Genomic DNA, 20,038 nt, shown 5'->3' on the forward strand with positions numbered 1-20,038 from the left:
TTGATTAAATTTGTTTAGCTTTTAAAAAATATGATCCTGTGTCCATGTTGTTTTAAAAAACAATGTGGATTTTGACAGGGGAGGATAGAGGAACGGAGTACAGAGATTTTTTTGTCCCTGTAGCTCCTCGTAGGCTAACAGAGCTGCTCTGATGTCACAAAGTCTGTTGGTTTTTATGCTGCTGATATTTTGTGTTTGTAGTATTTAGATTAAGGCTCAATCTCTGTAAAATCCAGGCCTTGCTACCTATTGATAGATGGCATTAACCAAATATAATCCAACCTAATAGTTTTTCAAAATAGGTAGAGTTTTAAAGGTCTTTGACAGGGTAGCTTAGCTCAATCACATTTTTGGCTTCGTTTCTTCTTAGTTTCTCGGATATCTCAGACAGCAGTCAGCCATGTATAGAACAAATAGACTCTTGCCAGCTCTTGCAGAAATACACGCAGGACTTTTTTTGAGCAGGAACTCATAGGAATACAGTTCTGGCTGGCTTGGCATCGGGGTGTGTGGCCTAATATGCAAATGATTTCCTGCTGGGCTTTTTCTACCATCATACCCATCATACCAAACCTTTAATGGCATAATAGATTCAGATAAAAATACACAGAATATAAAAATTTAAACATTGGAGATAAAATCAAAATAAAACCGAGCTTACAGATACATTCAAACATGGTCAGAATTAAATTTAAGGATGTCAGCCAGAAATTTTGCCACAGCCTCACTAACCACCCCCTCAGTATCACTCAATAAATAATAACAGGGTGGCAGAATAGACAAATCTGGAGAAAAAGAAAGCTTGCCAAATAAATCTTTACGGAGGTTATGGTAAAAAGAACAATCAAGCAATATATGCTGGATTGAGTCAGGGGTATTCGCTCCACAGGAGCAAAGTCTGTCGGCTAAAGGGACTCGCTGATATCTCCCTTGTAAAACTTTGGAGGGAAACGCGTTTAGTCTGGCCAACATAAATGCCCTGCGATGACTTGGAGTGGTTAGGTCTGATAGATAATTGGGCATTTTGCCACAAAAAGCATAAAGACCTAAGGAAGCTGGAGAGCAAGTATAAGGGAGAGTTGGCCGTAATTTCGTTTCCTCCAATTCCCACAGTCTCAGTTTAATACATCTGAAGATATATGACTCTTCAGAGGTAGAAAAATCATCTACCTCTAACCCCAATTGATTGAGTTTAGACAGAAGCACTGCTGTCCAGGACGAAATATATGGGTCTCTTTTCATACAATCAAGAAGGCTGTTGGGATCTGTTCTAAAATGAATTTTGAGCCAGAATTTAAACACTGCAATCCAGGCTTTTGTCTCCACCAAAGACTGACCCACTTCAGAGCAGAGAGCAAAGTAGGACACACATTTTGGCAAACCAAGAATTTGTCTAAAGAATGAGGCTTGAATGCCCTCCACTTTCCTGGTAAAAGCTGAGATCCATATAGGGATACCATAGAGGATTTGGGCAAGCGTTTTGGCTTTGAATACTTTAATAGCTGCTGGAACTAATAGGTTGCCCCTTGCAAAGAAAAACTGTTTAATTTGAGCAGCTGAACACTTAGCCAAGTTGATGGTGTTGTTACGATGTGAAACCCAGCTTAACTTGTGGTTAAAAGTGATCCCCAAGTATTTAAAATTTTTTGTTTGCTCGATTGTTGAATTGCCAATAAACCATCTCTGTGGGCCCCAGCAATTTGAAAAGACAACTACTTTAGATTTGGTATAATTGATAGTAAGTGAATTACAATTACAGTAGTCATAAAAGGCGTTCAAATACCTTTGCAGGCCCACTCTTGTACAAGAGAGGATGGTAGTGTCATCGGCATAAAGTAATAAGGGGACCGCTCGGCCTGCAAGTTTAGGCGGATGACCATTGATAGGGGTCAAAAATTGTGCCAGGTCAGTTAAAAATAAATTAAAAAGATGTGGGGCCAGCACACAACCTTGTTTTACCCCCTTTAACACTGGGATTTTACTAGTCAAGTCACCGCTAGAAGAAAATTTCACTTGGCAAAAGGTATTAGAATGAAGTTTCCTCAAGAGAAACAGCAAACGAGGGTCCATTCCCAGGTAACCTAGCTTGATCCATAGTTGGGCTCTATCTATTGAATCAAAAGCACCCTTCAAATCGATGAAGGCAGCATATAATTTTTTTGACCCGGTATGCATATATTTTTCAGCAAGGAAGGCCAGAGTGCAGCAGTGATCCATAGCAGATTTGCCTTTGGAGAAGCCAATCTGTTCAGGACCTATGATGTTGCCTAGGCGCATCCAGTCAGTTAATCGGAGTTCTAAATGTTTTGCATACAATTTGCCCACTATAGATAATAAACTAATGGGGCGGAAGTTTTCTGGTAACTCCAACCCCCCCTTTTTGTATATTGGGATAATTATAGAGTCAAGCCAAGAGTCAGGGATGGAGCCATGCAGATCGATAAAAGAGAACAATTTTGCAAGGGGCAAGAGCCACCAATCGGCAAACTTTGTGAATACCTCAGCGGGAAGGCCATCAGGGCCAGGTGCTTTACCCGCTTTTAAATCCTTCAATAACTCACTGATTTCCTCTAGAGTTACTGGAGGCCAGACCGGCATATCAGTAACTGAGGGGTTTGCTAAGATAGGAGGGGATACACATGGGGCAGCAAAAATGTTAGAGAAGTAATCAACCCATGTTTGCTCAGAGATATTTGGGTCAGTAACAGAATTGTTTTTTAGATTACCTGAAATGATTCTCCAGAAGGCCTTATTATCGTTAGATTTTATCGAGTGGTAAAGTTGGTCCCATTTATTCTGAAAGAAAGCTTTCTTTTTGGATGTAGTAAGCTCCAGGTAGGCTGTCTTGTAAGCAATGTAGGCCTTAATTTTTGATTGGTCTTTGGAGTGACAAGCCTCTTTAAAATGAGCTCTCAGTTCTTGTTTCCAAGCTAAACAATCTGTATCGAACCAGCTGGAGAAACTAGACCTAGACAAGATCACCGGTTTAGCTTTGGCACTACAATAATCAATTAATAATGAAAATCCTGAAAGGATTGAATCATCTGAATTGGAATTTATGATTGAATCCCTTAATCTGCATAGCGCTTCAGAGCCAAAGAGGGAAGAAAACTCCCTTTCTAGGGCCGGGGACCACTTGATTTTTTTTAGAACATTCTCAGGGGCCTTCATGGATTGGGAAGGTGATACCATATTAACCTCCAGATCCAATCGTAGGGATAGAGTTAGGGGCAGGTGGTCACTTTCTGTGCGCGGATCGATGTAAAAGTTATCGATAGATGACAGAAGGTTGGGTGAGCCCACACAAAAATCTATCACACTGCAACCCCTTGTGGAAAAAAAAGTAAAGTCATTTGCAGCTGGAAATTTGGAGAGACCATTAAATATTATAACATTGTGCGCTATGCAGAATTCAATTAATCTAAGACCCGCCTTATTGGTTAAAGTATCTTTAGAACAACGGGGTAAACATAGTTGTAGTGGAGGGGATTCAACCGCTTCAAAGCCAAAATGAGAGATCCATTTCTGATTGTTACTGCCTATCCGAGCATTAAAATCACCAAAAATCATGAGCTGAGCAGTATGGAATTTCCTAGACAAAGACGTCACATAGTCAGAAAATTTCTCCCAGACAGCATCAAACTCCAGCTCACCATTAGAAGGGGCTAAATAAACATTAATCATGATTAGGGTCAGTGCTGGGGAGGACAGCAATAAAGCCTGGGCAATTGGCGGGCAAGGATCCAAGAGGATCACCTTAAATGGTAAGCTGGATTTCACCAAAGCAGCCATGCCTGCTTTACTGCGACCTTTAGAGTGAGATCTATAAGCGGGGAGATTAAAAACTTTAAAATCCGTCAGTCTAAAACTGTCTTCTGCCCATGTTTCCTGAAGGAAGACACAATCAAAGGATTTCAAAAAGTCCAAAAAATCTGAGTCATTCGCTTTACTCTTCCACCCAGCAATGTTCCAGGAGATGATGTGGATCTTCCTTGTGGCTTCCCTAGCTGGTAGTCAATCGATAATGGATATCCTTTCTAGAACCCTGGAGTCATCAGTGAAAATACAACCATTATGTTGGGGTGCCCTTGAGCCAGTTAGAGAGAGTTCCATAGACAGATCAATTAAGTCAGCTGATGGGGGACAAGGGGGCAGGGGGTTGCTTGCAGGATCTAGGTTGATTGAAGGAACTGATTTCCCCGGCTCTAAAGACCTTTGCAGCTGCAGCTTAGTACCTTCAAGTCTTATGAGTATCGCCTGTTGATCTTTTGCTGGAAGACTCCCAAATGACTGCAAAAGGTCAAATGATTTCCTGCTGGGCTTTTTCTACCCGAACGTTAGATGCGTTAGATGCTTTCTTATCCTGATCATAGAACATAGAATCATAGAGTTAGAGTTACCTCCAGGGTCATCTAGTCCAACCCTCTGCACAATGCAGGAACGTCACAAATACCTCCCCCACCACCACCATAGATCCCCAGTGAGCCCTGCTCCATGCCTCAAAGACGGCAAAAACCTCCAGGATCCCTTGTCAAACATGCCTGGAGAAAAACTGCTGACTGATCCCAAGGCAGCTCTACCTAGGCAAGAAATGATAAACAATTACCCCCTCTCACAAACAAAACTACACTTTATCATTTTATGCTCTTTCTGCCTCCAAACGTCAGTGAAATATTTCCTTAAGGGCAAGCTCAGCTGCCCACACAGTCAGGGCAGGAAACACCCACACTGTAACAGCCAGTGATCCGAAACCACAGCATAAATAATATATTAACTCACATGAAAGATCCCCATGTGAGCTATTTACAGAAGAAAACAGCTTAAACATAAATATGCACAGTAATCCTCCTCTGTCTTGCTGGTTTCCTTTCCCCCATATCTCAGCAAGCAGCCCAAGGGCCAAAGTTGATGTTATGTTTTGGGGTTAATCAGGGGTTTTGTTGCAGAAAAAGCCCAGCAGGAACTAATTTACATATTAGGCCACACCCTCGACACCAGCATTGTTTCACACAGCGGGAACACATTTGCACATTAGGCCACACCCCTTGATGCCAAACCAGCCAGAACTGTGTTCCTGTGCATTCCTGCTCAAAAAAAGCCCTGGGGTTAGTTTAGTCTGGGTTCCCCTGATCGAACTGTGTTCCCTGCAGCTGGGCAGGAGCTGCAGCAAATGCCATTTTGAAGATCATTTTAAAGACCATTTTGAAATGCCTTTTTGGCTTAGAACTGTGGTATGGAGCGGCTCCTACCTCTCCCCATGCCATTTTGAAGAAACTGAAATTTCTCCCCTCGCACCTGTCCACAATTCCAAGCGTGAAAAGTCCCTCTGTGGCACAGAGTGGTCAGCTGCAGTACTGCAGTCCAAGCTCTGCTCATGACCTGAGTTCGATCCTGGCAGAAGCTGGGTTCAGGTAGCCGACTCAAGGTTGACTCAGCCTTCTATCCTTCTGAAGTCGGTAAAATGGGTACCCAGCTTGCTGCGGGTCAAGTGTAGATGATTGGGGAAGGCAATGGCAAACCACTCTGTAAAAAGTCTGCCATGAAAACACTGTGATGAGACATCACCCCATGGGTCAGTAACGACTCGGTACTTGTACAGGGGACTACCTTTTCCTTTTTAATCTTTAAATGAACCCAGACATGGCTCAACAAAGTAATGTCTGGTTTGGTGTGTCGTCTAATAGGGTTGCCAGGTTTACCCTGGCCACTGGTGAGGGATAGGAAAGCATAGGGTTGCCAGCTCCAGGATAAGAAATTCCTGGAGATTTGGGGCTGCAGCCTGGGAAGGACAAAGAGCTTAGTGAGGTACAAAGCCAAAGAGTCCACCCTCCATCAGTTTTCTCCAAGGAAACTGATTTGAGTAGTCTGCAGATGAGCTGTAATTCCAGGAGCTCCCCAGGCCCTACTCATAAGTTGGTAATCTATTACAGTAGGTGACATTTTTAGAAGGCCTAAAAACTGTTATGTTCAACAGAAAACTGTACCAGTACAGAGGTGGTGGACCAGGAAAGAGCTGAAATAGGGAGGACAAGGAGGTATTAGAAAGAAGGTCATAGACATTTAACATGTTTTCTATATTGATTCACACTGGCCGATCAGATCAGATTTGCACAGCTGCAGAGGTACTCAGCCAAACATAGGCGCAAGTGCTTGGTGAACCCCAAAGGAAGTACTTCTTCACCTAAAGGGTGATTAACACATGGAATTCGCTGCCACAGGAGGTGGGGGCAGCTACAAGCATAGACAGCTTCAAGAGGGGACTGGATAAACATATGGAGCAGAGGTCCATCAGGAGCTATTAGTTGCAAGATATAGATAGAACTTTCTGTCTGGGGAAAGTGATGCTCTGTATTCTTAGTGCTTGGGAGGGGGCAACAGTAGGGCTTCTAGTGTCCTGGCCCCACTGGTGGACCTCCTGATGGCACCTGGTTTGTTTGTTTTTTGGCCAGTGTGTGACACAGAGTGTTGGACTGGATGGGCCTTTGGCCTCATCCAACATGGTTTCTCTTATGTTCTTATGTACACCTTCAGCCCTTCCCCCCACCATTTTACAGTTCAAGAGAAGCAACCAAAACAGCAAATTGATTAAATCTTTTTTTTTTTGGGGGGGGGGGGGAACGCATATGGCAGGTGGGCTGTTTTTCACGGGTGGTATCACAGGCCTAAGCTGGCTCAAGGACATTAAAAATATGTTTCAGGAGGCCTACACACTTCTGTGGATCCTATTTGCCAGGGACAACCCCTGTTTCCTGAGCCCAGGGCCTACTCAAATACTGCTCCTATTTTGGATGCCATGTTAAGGTTTTGTGAGCATGAGTTGTTCATGTGCTGAAAATAAATGCAACATGCTTATGTGACCCAGAAGTGATGTGGGGATGTTGGGGGGCAACACTCTGGTTTTGGGGCAAAACTCTATGGTAGAATTAGCTTCTACTAATGCGCCTATGTCACTTCCGAGTCATGTAAATGCATTACATTTATTTCTGGCTCCTTGCCTGTTTAAGGGGGGTAATTGGGGGGGGGGGCAGAGAGGAACACCCAAAACCAAGCGTTCCCCACCTGCACTAAGAGGTCTGGCATTCCTAGCCCCAATTGATTAGTCTTTAAAGGGCAACACAGCTGCTTACTGGTTTTTCTTCTGGAGCAGCTAACCATTTGGATAGGGCTACCAACCTCCAGGTGCTGGCTGGAGATCTCCTGAGATTACAACATCTCCAGGTGACAGAAATCAGTTCCCTGGAGAAAATGGCTGCTCTGGAAGGTGGACTCTGTGGCATTACACCTCATTGACATCCTTCCCCTTCCCAAACTCCGCCCTCCTCAGGCTCCAACCCCAAAGTATCCAGGGGTTTCCCAACTTGGCAATGGCAACCCTACTTTTGGAGCAGGCTTCCACTGACAACTAGAAGCTCATTGTGGTCCGTAAGTAGTAGGATCCAATTCCAAGCCATATAGTTCTGTTTTTTAAAAAAACATGTTAAATGTCTATGACTGTCTTGTACAGCTGAGACAAGGAAAAGGTTACCTGTCTGTTTCCAAATCAGAATACCCACAAGATGCCCCACAGGAAGAGACTTGATCCGCATTGTGTGACAATTTCCAATTTGGTTTTTTTCTCCCTCAGGCAGCACAGCTTTACATTTGGCTACCATCGCTTGCCAGCCTCAATGTGTGAAAGTCCTTCTGCAGGTAACAGAAACAGCTCTTCCTTCCTGTCAAAACCTTCTAGGTTGTCACTTGTTTCAAGCTTCAGCCCCTGCTGCTGGGCATGTTTTCAGTGCTGGTGGTTCCCCTCTGGAATGCAGGAAATAATGAGAGGGCTCCCACTGAAGATGTACACAGTACTTGGTGGGTCACAAGGATGGCAAGATGGTCTATGCTCCTGTTTTGGTGATTCAGTAACACTGCCTTTCTACAGGGTTCAGCTCGTTTCCCAGAATTTCAGCATCTGACTGGGGAATGGATGCATCACACACACACAATCCTGAAAGCATCCTTCTAGCTTCCATTTCACTATGTGCTTCATTTTGAGCTGATAACAGATTGTAGGGCAAATATATTTTTTCTAGAGTATCTTTGCACCTCTTTGGCTTTTGAAAGCAGTGCAGGACCAGCTACGACAGAGTAAATGAATACAACATGCAGCAGACAATGCAGTGATTAGAGCTGCCATTGGCCCGCTGTTAGCAGAACTGTGGCCAGTGCTCCCCTGTCAGCACTCAAGGGGGCAGGAGGGTGGGGGGGAGAAATGGCAGAGGCAAAATGGCACCCCACAATGCCACAATGTTACTTCTGGCCGCATAGCCGGAAGTGATGTTACTGTGTCATGGGATGCTCTAGGATTCACTTTTACAATAGAGTTGCAGGTGAGTCCCAGAGCAGGGGTCCCCAATATGGTGTTTTTAGAAAGCGAACAGGGGCAGGTGGGGCTTTTGTCCAGCAGGACTTCTGATTGGCTATGAGTGTTCTGATTGACAGTGCAGATTTTTAAACAATGCATTGGCAGCAGCTGTCAGCACAGCACAAGGATTATACATAAGTGAAGGCAGATGTATATGCAAGAGAATTTTTAAAAAGAATGTGTTCGTCTAGAAAGGTGTCCTGTTAAGCAGAGCTTTTGCCTGAAATGTTGAAGAGTTACTATTAGAGTTATGAATCACCTCACTCCTTGACATTTTTGCGTTGGTTCTACCTCCTACAGCAGCCCTTTTGTGGCTGTGCCCCCCACCCCGATTCAGAATCCTAAAGGTGCCCACAGGCTAAAAAAAGGCTGAGAACCATATCCTAGAAAGCATCCCATTGTGCACTGACAACACATCTGCTTGCACAGCTGGAAGTGATGTACCTGCATCACTGGATGGAGTTTGGTAATTTCCATCCCGATCAGGGGTTGCAGCAATCCCCAGTGTGGCATCCATGAGTGACGTGGGTTCCTTGGATCCACAGCAAAGGCTTGTGCCTAGTTTTGCTTTTGTGACTGAGCCAATCTGGTAAACCGTCTGGTCTGTACTCACACATGAATAGCAAAACCTTGGGTGGATTTTTTATTTGTAGTTCCACTGTGTGGAGCAATGAACAAAACAGACATAGCCCCACCTGTCAAGCTTACTATCAATTGACCCCACCCTAATAAGTAAAAGGATGGGGAATGGAAGATGGAAACATACCTTCCCATAAGTCACAGACGAAAACAGGGACATGCTTGCAATGCAAATATTTTCAGTCTAAGAATTATTGTCTGACCTTCCCCTCTCAATTACAGATTGCCAAGGGCTCTAGACCTCGTGCTTCTTGAGGTACCCATTTACTTCTTCTTTAGGGTAAAGGTACTCTAGAAAGGTGTTACTATACAGTCTGGTAATTGTTCTGAATGAGCCTCACCAAATAACAGGCTGTGTTCAACATAATAGTCATGTATGTTTGCTTAATTGTATGTATCAGAGACAGAGAGGATGCATCCATTCCCCACTCAAGAGATTTAATTTCTAGAGACGCTAGAGAAGATGCTGGCCCCTAAAGCATGACAACATTAACAACTCAAATTTTAATAGGGCATCTTCTCAAAAGAGAGCACATGAGAAAGCATTTACATAGACCATTGGGGAATTTTGGCCATTCCACATGATCCTGCCTTAGATGGAGTCCAGCCATTAGTCTATCCCAACCAGGAGCATAAGGTGACTACTTAAGCTGATGGGGCACCAGAAAACTTTCTCCTACATTGTGGTAGCCAGCTGGTGGAGAGATGAGAAAGCCAAAAGTCAGTTCCAAGTTTTATAGCAACGGCATATGTGAACAGAGAGCTGACAGTCCTCCTCTTCTGCTCTAGAATGAGTTGTTTCATTGTGCAAAATCAGTGGGGTTACAGTTGCCAACTCGTTTGGGAACTTCCTGGAGAGCTGGGTTCAGTGCCTTTAGAGGGCAAAGTTTAGGGAAAGGAAGGAGCTCAGCAGGGATGTCATTTCCTAGAATGAAGTTGCCCTTCCCTCCAGGTAGTTTCAGAGGGTAGCCATGTTGGTCTGCAGTAGAAGAGCTGGATTTGAGTCCAGTGACACGTTAGAGACCAACAAGGTTTTGGGGGGAATGAGCTTTCAAGAATCAAAGCTGATGACAGGAGCGTCTCCTCTTGAAAGTTCATTCCCCCCAAAAATCTTGTTGGTCTCTAAGGTGCAAATGGACTTGAACCTAGCCATTTCCTCTAGGGCAATGGATCTCTAGAGTTGTAATTCTGGTAGAACTCCAGGCTGCACCAGGAGGTTGGCAACCCTAAGTGGCATGGACCTGACTAGTGGATGACTTCTCAGTGAAACATGGGATGTGTTGTTCCTTAAGACATGCCTGCTGACAAAGCGGGCTTGGCACACGAAAGCTCATACCCTGAATAAAGCTTTGTTGGCCTTAAAGGTATCACTGGAATCTAGCTTTGTTCTACTGGCTACCACCATTGAGGGAGAGTTGGAATGCAGAATGTGGCAATGCCCATATGCCCTGTGGCTGGCTGTCCAGAAGAACTGGTTGAGGCCACTGTGTGAGACAGGATGGGGGACTAGATGGACCAAAGGTCTGATCTAGCAGGCTCTTCTGATGTTCTTAATGCACATAAGGCAATTGGTATTTCTAGAGTGACGCGTGCTCCTTGTTTGATCTGATTCTGCACCTGAGTTGCCTGCTGAAAAGGGATGGCCTCGTCTCAGCAGCAAAAATAATGACTCAGTTAAAGGGCTCAACGGCATGTTACGTTTTCCCTGGGGACAGATGTCTATGGGTGTTCTCAAGAGACATGTTTTGGAGTTCTGTGATTTCCAAGTGCATCCATTTCCAATTCATATTAGGGCTATGGCACATGGAGAGAGGATTCCCCCCCCCCCATGCCATTTTCCTGACTTAAAATGCCCCATTTGAAAAAGTAATGTCTAGGCTTTCAGTACATGTGGAGCCCCTAACGCAGCAAACAGTGGCTCCTTGGAACTGTTTCAGGCCAGGTAAATGGCACAGGGAAAAGATCTAAGCTCCCTTTTCCCTATGCACTGTGCACTGAACCCACCTATACCTGGGAAACAGGGAACTCCATTGCTCTCAAGTCAAACTGAATGTCCCCAGGGAAAATGTACTATGCAGATGAGTCCATGGTGGGCGTGGCCAGCTGTGCTTGATGGTACACCCCATAAACTTGGCACAGGGCAAAGGCACTGTCATCTACTCTTGACACAATATCGATGATCTCAGCTAAGTATTACAGGTAATACATGCTAAGTATTACACTCTCAGTGGTGTCACCTGGAACCTTCTGCACGCAAAGCAGGTGGTCTACCCATCGAGCCCTCCACAGTCTCATTAGTATGGAAGTCCTGCTCTGGTTCTCGCATGAGGCTTTTTCAAGGTCTAGTTGTTTTCCCCATGGTGTTGCAAGATGCACCCGTGGGGGTAGTTTCGACACAGAGGTGACTGGGAAGGGTAAGAGCTGGGTGGGGTGTTAAATCCCGGGATGAGAACAAAATTTGGGGAGGGGAAAGGGTGTGTTGCGAAAGTTTGGGGTGGCAAGGAGTTTCCTGCTCAACGGCTTATTTTGCCGATGCCTTGCTCAGCTGCGCCTCCGAGGCAATGAGGCTCAGCAGCCTCCCCTCTTGGTAGTTACAACAGTGCCTCATAAAACAGCATTCGAAGGAGAGGCGCAGAGTCAATGATTGCCTCTGAAAACAGGCACATAATTAAGATTGTTTTGAAATATGGGGGAAGGAGAACATTCAGAGGGGCGGTGAGTGGATGTAGCATCGGATCTTTCCCAGCTTTGATAAACAGCCAAAATCTAGATTACCAGATGAATGGTAGTGCAGTTGCCAACCTCCAGGTGGAGCCTGAAGATCTCCTGATCTCCAGACTACAGTGGTCAGTTCCCCTGGACAGCTTGACTGCACTGAGAGGTGGACTCTATAATCCGCCATTGAGGTCCCTTCCCTACACAAATCCTGCCCCCCCCAGGCTTGACCCCCAAATCTTCAGGTATTTCCCAAGCTGGAGTTGGCATTCCTATGAGTCTGTTGATTCCTGCATTAGGCAGTACTAACCCTGAATTTGTCCTAGAAGCTAAAATTATTCAAACTGAGGCTTTCATACTTCGGTCACATCATGAGAAGACAAGACTCACTGTGAAAAACCCCCCATAATGCTAGGAAAAGCTGAAGGCAGCAGTAAAAGAGGAAAAGCCAACAGGAGATTGAAGCCATAGCCCTGAGTCTAAAACCTGAGCAAGGCTGCTAACAAGAGGACATTTTGGAGGTCATTAATTCATAGAATCAACATAAGTCAGAAGTGACTTTATGGCAGTTAACATCCACATATATCCTGTGGTCAAGACTTCTAGATAGATAGATAGATAGATAGATAGATAGATAGATAGATAGATAGATAGATAGATAGATAGATAGATTTATTGTCATTGTTCTCAACAAAAAGAGAGCAACGAAATGAGGTGCTCTTCCACAAAACATACCAACACATCAAACACACATATTCATATTCATACCATTTAAATACATCTAAAACCATTTAAACCATTAAAACCATTTAAATACATCTAAAACAGATAAACATTCATAAAACCATTAAAACCATTTAAACCATTTAAATATATCTAAAACAGATAATCCTTCATAACCCTGCATTTAGCCTAACCACAGCACTTGGATAGAAACTGTCCTTAAATCTGTTTGTCCTAGCCTTCAACACTCTATATCGTCTACCTGACGGTAAGATCTCAAATAACAAATGGCCCAGATGTGAAGGGTCCCTTAGGATCATTTGTATCTTCCTTTTACATCCCATATTATACAGATCCACCAATGAGGGGAGAGAACATCCACAAATCTTTTGTGCTCTTCTCGTCACTCTTTGGAGCACCCTTCTCTCTGCTTCCGTGCAGCTCCCAAACCACGCGCAGAGGCAATAAGATAAAATGCTCTCAATGGAAGTACGATAAAAGGCAACCAGCAGACTCCCTGACAGTTGTAGTGATCTTAAGAGTCTTAAGTAGTATAGTCGTTGCTGGGCTTTTTTCTCTAGAGCTAAAGTATTTGCCCCCCATGTTAGATCCTGTTTCATGGTAATTCCCAGAAACTTCCATTCTGTCACCTGTTCTACCATAACACCATCAATAAACAACGGCTGGATGTCCAAACTATTCTTCCTGTAATCCACTATAATTTCCTTCGTCTTATTTATATTAAAAATAAGATTATTTACTTTACACCAAAGGGACAGCTGTTGAGCTTCCCTCCTATATGCAGACTCATCATCCTCAGAGATGAGCCCTACCAACGTTGTATCATCTGCATACTTAATGATTTTGTTACTCAGACTGCTAGAAACACAATCAGACGTGTAAATAGTGAAAAGAAGTGGACTCAAGACACATCCCTGAGGGGTGCCAGTACTTAAGATCTTCACGGAGGAAATATATCCATCCATTTTAACCCTTTGTGAACGACCTGACAAAAAGTTCAAAATCCACTCACATATAGAGTCCGACAGCTTCAAATCTTTAAGCTTAAACAACAATCTATGGGGTGATATTGTATTAAAAGCAGAACTAAAATCTACAAACATCATTCTAACATACGTCCCCTTTTTATCCAAATGCGATAAAGCAGTATAAAGAACAGTATTAACAGCATCCTCAGTAGATCTATTTTTCCTGTAAGCAAACTGATATTCATCAAAAATAACAGGAAGGCAGGAAATAATATATTTTCGAACTAATTGTTCAAAACACTTCATTATAACAGAAGTCCACTGGCCTATAGTCATTTAAAACCTTTTCTGGCGTCCTCTTTGGTATTGGGACAATAAGGGAAGCCTTCAAACAAGTGGGAACAATGGATTGTGACAAAGAACGATTGAAAATCTCAGTATAGATTCTGCCAATGAAAATATTGTATAATTATAAGCAGGGGTCGTTTTGTAGAAAAATAGGTGGTGAAGCTCATCCAGGGATGCAGCTGCACGTACTGTTCCATGGACAAGGTGGGAAGGAGGAGGTGGAACTCTCAGAAAGGTTCAGGAGCTGTGCTCCTGTGAGCTCCCACTGAATCAGAGGTCTGATTATAAGGATCAGTATACTTATAGACCAGGCTGCAACTCAATGATAAAATATATACTTTGCGTGGAGAATATCCAAAATTCAGTTCTTCAGTTCTAAAGGGTAGCAGGTATTGGGAAACAGAGCCACCTGAGAGCTTGGAGAACTACTGTTGGTCAGAATAGGTTATCCCAAACCCGCTGGATCAATGTTAGGAACCTAAATATGTTCATTGCTTCTAAAATTCTCTTCATCCAAATTTCTTTCTGTCTACTGGAGTTCGCAAGTGAATCCTGTTTCAAAGATGAACAGATGAATGAGGAGTTTCCATCATTTGAGGGGTTTTTTTTTACATTTCTTAATTCTGTACACAGTTCTGTACATGCACTGTTTACTTCAGTCCCATTAGCAATGAATGCATTGGTAAATGCCAGAAACATGATCTAAGTCATCTAGATCCTCTTTGTGCAGATGTGCAGGAGGCATGTATAATCAGTTGAAACTGAACAAAAGGAATTTTGATGCAGTCATACATAAATTACATTGAGATAAATTTTTTGCGGGTGGGTGGGTGAAAAATGAGAAGGAACTTAAGGGCGTGGCACATTTCACAAGCTTCAATTCCAACAGGAATTCAGAAGGAATGGAACACAAGCCGGAACTAATTCACAAAATGATAACGAAAGTTCATGCCTAATTTGCCTATGTTTGTGTATATATAGACATGCACACTTAAATCATCACTGTTCTTTAAGGACTTCTCTCTGGTCACTGAGTGAGACTGCTGATCCCACTATGCTTTGAGTTTTACCTAAAATCACAACTGGCTTAAAAAATTGTGGTTCTTTATTAGTAGACAACTCTTGGCACATAGGCTCTGACCTTACACCTATCTTGATCAATTCTGGACCTTAAGGCATACAATAAGACACTGGATGCAATATGTATGCCCTTGATTAAGACACAAGGCTGTAGAATAAGAGGCCTCAAGAATATCTTCAAGCCTTTGTCACTTCATGGGTAAATTTCCTTGTGGTCCAGCATTGTTCTATTGTTTTATTCCATTCTGTAGTATGAGCCAATATGTGTGCTTACCTTTCTGACCTCTGAAGAAGACCAGTCTAGGTCGAAATGCGTCAGGTCAAGTTGAGTGGCTTCCCATTGTGGTTTCATGATTGTACTTAGGATAGAGGCTTAAGATGCGCCCTTAAATGGTTTTATGTTTCTACAATAAATACATGTATGTTGGTTTATGATTTATTTTACAGTTTGTTTTTAATGTTTGGCCCTTTAATTGCATATTAACCTTTCAGGTTTCTTACGCTTTATTAGTAGAACAATGTTCCAAAAACCAACTGGGGAGGGGGCTTACTGAAACCTGTGTTGTTTTTATGGGATCTGCTACACATTCATCCAATACATTTTTCCTATTCTGCACATGATCAGGCACAGCTGTATATGTGATTAAAACTACAACACCCATGATGCAGACCAGCAATGAAAGAACTGTATGTGTGCTATAACTTTTAAGGCCTCCAACAAAACTGAAATAGTAATATCAAAAATACAGGAGCATAAACATGATTATCCAATATCTAGGATGTGTTTTTAGGAAAATGAGTGTCAGAGTGGAATTCCATTGGAGATTTAATGCATCCCTAATGCCAGGGTGCATACAACAAAGATGTGGGTACAAATTTTGTAGCAAACATTCCAAAACTGTGAAACTCTTTTTCTGGTGGCTTATTACAGTCCAAGCTTTAGCATTTCCCAACTGTACAGCATCTTTTTATATACAACATTTTGCAATTAGCTGATTTGTTCCATTGCCATTTTTATAAAGTGTTCCTACTTATAGGATGTATCAAATTAGAGAAGTCTGTAAATATATATATATTTTTAAATTACTTCCCTGCAGTATGGAGCCAATGAAGACTGTGTAGATGGAGAGAATCGTACACCACTGCACTGGGCAGGTGAGACCCCAAAGATTCAAGGCTTCCAAAAGCCATTTGAGAAACCGCATGGTATAAAGGTGGAGTATCAGATTGGGAGCTGGGAGACTCAGGTTCAAGTCCCCATTCAAACATGAAAAATCACTGGGTGACCCTGGGTCAGTTACTCTTCCGTTTGATCTACTTCACAGGGTGGTTCTTGAGAGGATAAAATGGAGGAGGGGAGAACAATGCTGTAAGTTGTTTTGGATCACCATTGAGGAGAAAGGCGGGGTATAAAAAAATGAACAGGGCAGTGTTCAAATCCATGTGTAAGACGATCCTAAACATGGGCTTGAACTCTGCCCTATTTATTTATTTATTCATATTCCTACTTTGGCCCAATGGAAATCTAGAGTCTCACTCCAAACAAGAGATTCCTTCTGTTAAGGCTGAGCCCTCTCCATCCTGCTTTGAACAACAAAGCAGTTCACCATGATACACCTCTGCAAGTTCAGCAACTGCTTAGCTCTTAATTCATTTATCCATTTGTGCTGCAAAGCATATTGCTTCAGGTTCTTAGGAACCTGATGGAACACATCTACCAGAACTGAACACAGCCCTGTACCAGGCCTTGGAACTGCTGCTGAGCTGTGAAACGGCAAGAATCTCAGGTGCTCCGAGCAGTATTTGCAAGAGATGCTGGGGTAGAATCCACAAATGGAGCACGGATGTTGTTGGGATGTTCTTGCACCTGGAGGCACCACAGTTTGGCCTTATTGCAAGCTCTCAGTTTGGCTTTTGAGTTAATACAAATGTCTTTCCTTTAATCACTGGTCCACCAGTGGGATCAGAGCATGGGAGGTCTCACTGGTTATAGTAAAGCATGCCGTTGAGTTACAACAGACTAATAGTAACCTTAGGACGTAGGCAAGAGATGAGCAGAGGTGTTTGCCACCGTCTTTCTCTGCACAGGAACCCTGGGCTTCCTTGGCAGTCTCCCATCCAAGTACTAACTAGGGCCAACCTTGCCTGGTTTCTGAAATCTGACAAGATCAGGCTAGCCGGGGCTATTGTCAGTTTTACTAGTTCTCTCTCGGCTTGACTTCGCGAATGAAGGTGCAGTAGTCTACGTCTGCTACAGGCTCACTGGTGGCTGACAAGACCAATGCGGGACAGGCAGATCCGGCCACAGTGGCTGCAGGGAAAAGTCTGATTTGGGGTTGGTGCTGTAGCAGTGCGATTCTTCCTCAATCTCCTTTTGTCCTCAAGACCAGCTATGCATACGTTCTCAAAGGAAGAGACAGCCTGGTGGATGGTGTGCCTCAATGCTTTGCGATCTGAGGCTAGGTCAGACCACTGGTGATGGTTAATGCAGCAGGTACCAAGGGATTTCTTCAAGGAGTCCTTGTACCTCTTCTTTGGTGCCCCTCTATTTCGATTTTACTAGTTAATATGTATAAATATGGACACAAACATGCTTTATTGCTCCTAGGATGTATTACTTCTAAAAAGCACCCACAGCTCTTGGTCAGAGAAGAGACAGCTATCTAAACAAGAAACTATCATTGTAGCTATATTAAAAACATAACTGTTAACTCTAGCTCCCATCCCTTTTCGTGCACTCCCCACAGCTTTCTCAGGATGTGCGTCTAGCGTGTTGCTGTTGTGTGATCAAGAAGCTTTCCTGGATGTCATGGACAACGTAAGTCTCAGTAGGGTTTCTTTGCTGTGACCAAAACAATATTCATTGGAGGGGTATAGTTCTCCTTTACGAGTCAAGTCAGGGTGAGACTTGGCTGCTAAAGGCAGAGTGAAGCATCAAAAGCTGTCTGTAGCCAGCAAGAAAAGAATTTCATCATGTTGTTCAGATTAGTAAGTGGGTGGGGGAAAGGGGGCAGCATATTGTAGCTCTGATCTTTTGTTAAAAATCCACCAGGCTGATCTAGCTACTTTCCCTGTAATTCTATCATTTGGCCACACCTTAGTGGTGGCGCTGTTAATGCCACAGCAGCCAATTTAACCCAGAATTATAGGGAATCTCTTTCTTCCAGCATTTCACAGGCCCAAGGTTATTGTTATACCCAAGGTATAATAGCTCAAGCCCTCCCCCCCTGCCCCATATGGCTATTACACATTGCTGAGAATGCAGCAGTCTGCTATATACTTATTCCTTCTACTTTTTTCACCTGTCCCACATGGTTTGAAAACAGGACAAAACTATTTAAATATATGATTTTTAAAAACATAGTTTACCTACAATGAGTTATCATCTGTACGAAACCTATCTCAGCAGCTGCAGTGTGTGAAATGGCAGACTGCATACCTTCTCGTGTGTGAATCAGCTAGTGTCAGGCTACATTCAGAAATCTAACTTGCGAAAACCCAGGCAAAGGAGCTGAACTCTGAAAAAGTGAAAAATACATGTTTGCTTAAGAAATTGATTGTAGTACACATGGAGAAATAGTCCGGGGGCCTGGGGGGGCAGGGTGAGGACTAATTGGGGAAGCCCACGTGGGCTCTTGGGTAGGCCAGACCCTGTTTCAGGGTGGAGAAATGAAGGCCTTTTTGAGATGCACTGTAGTTCTGATACTAACTTGGAAACCACACTAAGAGAATTGAGGAGAAATCATAATTCACAAGTGATCATGTTATGCCTGAAACAGTTGTGAGGACACTTCAGACCCTTCTATAACATGTGGAGAACAATTTGAGCAGAATCCCTCAAGGGCAAAAATAGGGGCAGTGATTGAGCAGGGAGAGGGTAAAGTAATTGGGATTGAACCTGGTAAAGAGGGAAAGCTGGATATGCTAAACCCCCATCCCCGATTCTGGACTTAGTGTATGCTTGAACCTGAACAGCAAGTAAAGAACCAGGAAATCAGTATCACTGTGTACACCATGGTTGCTTCTCTCAGCAGAGTTGCCAGCCTCCAGGTGGCAGCTGGAGATCTGCTGGGATTACCACTGATCCCAAGGCAACAAAGATCAGTTCCCTTAGAGCAAATGGCTGCTTTGGAAGGTGGATTCTATGGCATTATACCCCTTGGAAGTCCCTCCCTTTCCTAGGCCCCACCTTCCTCCACTCTAGGGTTGCCAATCCCCAGGTGGGGGCAGGGGATCCCCTGGTTTGGAGGCCCTCCCCCCACTTCAGGGCCTTCAGAAAGCAGGGGACGGGGAGAATGTCTGCTGGGCACTCCATTATTCCCTATTGAGACTAATTCCCATTGCATAGGGTATAATGGAGAATTGATCCGGGGGTATCTGGAGCTGGGAGGGGGCTAGGCTTCCCAATCCCCAGGTCCCAGAGGGGGATCCCCCGGTTTTACAGGCTTCCCCCCTCCCCCAGCCAGCTGGCCGGCGGGGGAGGCCCCGCCCCCAGAGCCATCATGCACCTCCATGAACGATTCCCATAGGGAATGATGGGGAATTGATCCGCGGGTATCGGGGGCTCTGGGGGGGCTGTTTTTTGAGATAGAGGCACCAAATTTGCAGCGTAGCATCTGGTGCCTCTCTCCAAAATACTGTCCAAGTTTCAAAAAGATTGGACCAGGGGGTCCAATTCTATGAGCCCCAAAAGAAGGTGCCCCTATCCTTCATTATTTCCTATGGAAGGAAGGCATTTAAAAACTTGCGCAGTCCCTTTAAATGTGATGGCCAGAACTCCCTTGAAGTTCAATTATGCTTGTCACACCCTTGCTCTCGGCTCCGCCCCCAATGTCCCCTGGCTCCACCCCCAAAGACTCCTGGCTCCACCCCCAAAGTCCCCAGATATTTCTTAAATTGGACTTGGCAACCCTAGAGGGGGCTGTTTTTTGAGGTAGAGGCACCAGTATTTCAGCATAGCATCTGGTGCCTCTCCTTAAAACACCTCCCAGGTTTCAAACAGATTGAGTCAGGGGGTCCAGCTCTATGAGCTCCCAAAGAAGGTGCCCCTATCCTTCATTATTTCCAATGAAGGGAAGACATTTAAAAGGTGTGCAGTACCTTAAATGCAATGGCCAGAATTCCCTTTGGAGTTCAGTTATGC

The 20,038-nt window shown here is 43.9% G+C and overlaps 1 protein-coding gene across 1 annotated transcript in view; it reads left to right on the plus strand.

Moving 5' to 3' along the window:
* ANKRD35 (ankyrin repeat domain 35) overlaps positions 1 to 20,038 on the plus strand; it is a 68,893-nt gene that overhangs the window by 24,228 nt on the left and 24,627 nt on the right. Inside the window, exons 4-6 of the mRNA XM_060253017.1 lie at positions 7,625 to 7,689; positions 15,993 to 16,050; positions 17,643 to 17,713. Of these exons, the coding sequence (XP_060109000.1) occupies positions 7,625 to 7,689; positions 15,993 to 16,050; positions 17,643 to 17,713 (194 nt within the window). The remainder of the gene's footprint in view (positions 1 to 7,624; positions 7,690 to 15,992; positions 16,051 to 17,642; positions 17,714 to 20,038) is intronic.

Source organism: Heteronotia binoei, chromosome 1, assembly GCF_032191835.1.
Source record: "Heteronotia binoei isolate CCM8104 ecotype False Entrance Well chromosome 1, APGP_CSIRO_Hbin_v1, whole genome shotgun sequence".
Lineage (NCBI taxonomy): Eukaryota > Metazoa > Chordata > Lepidosauria > Squamata > Gekkonidae > Heteronotia > Heteronotia binoei.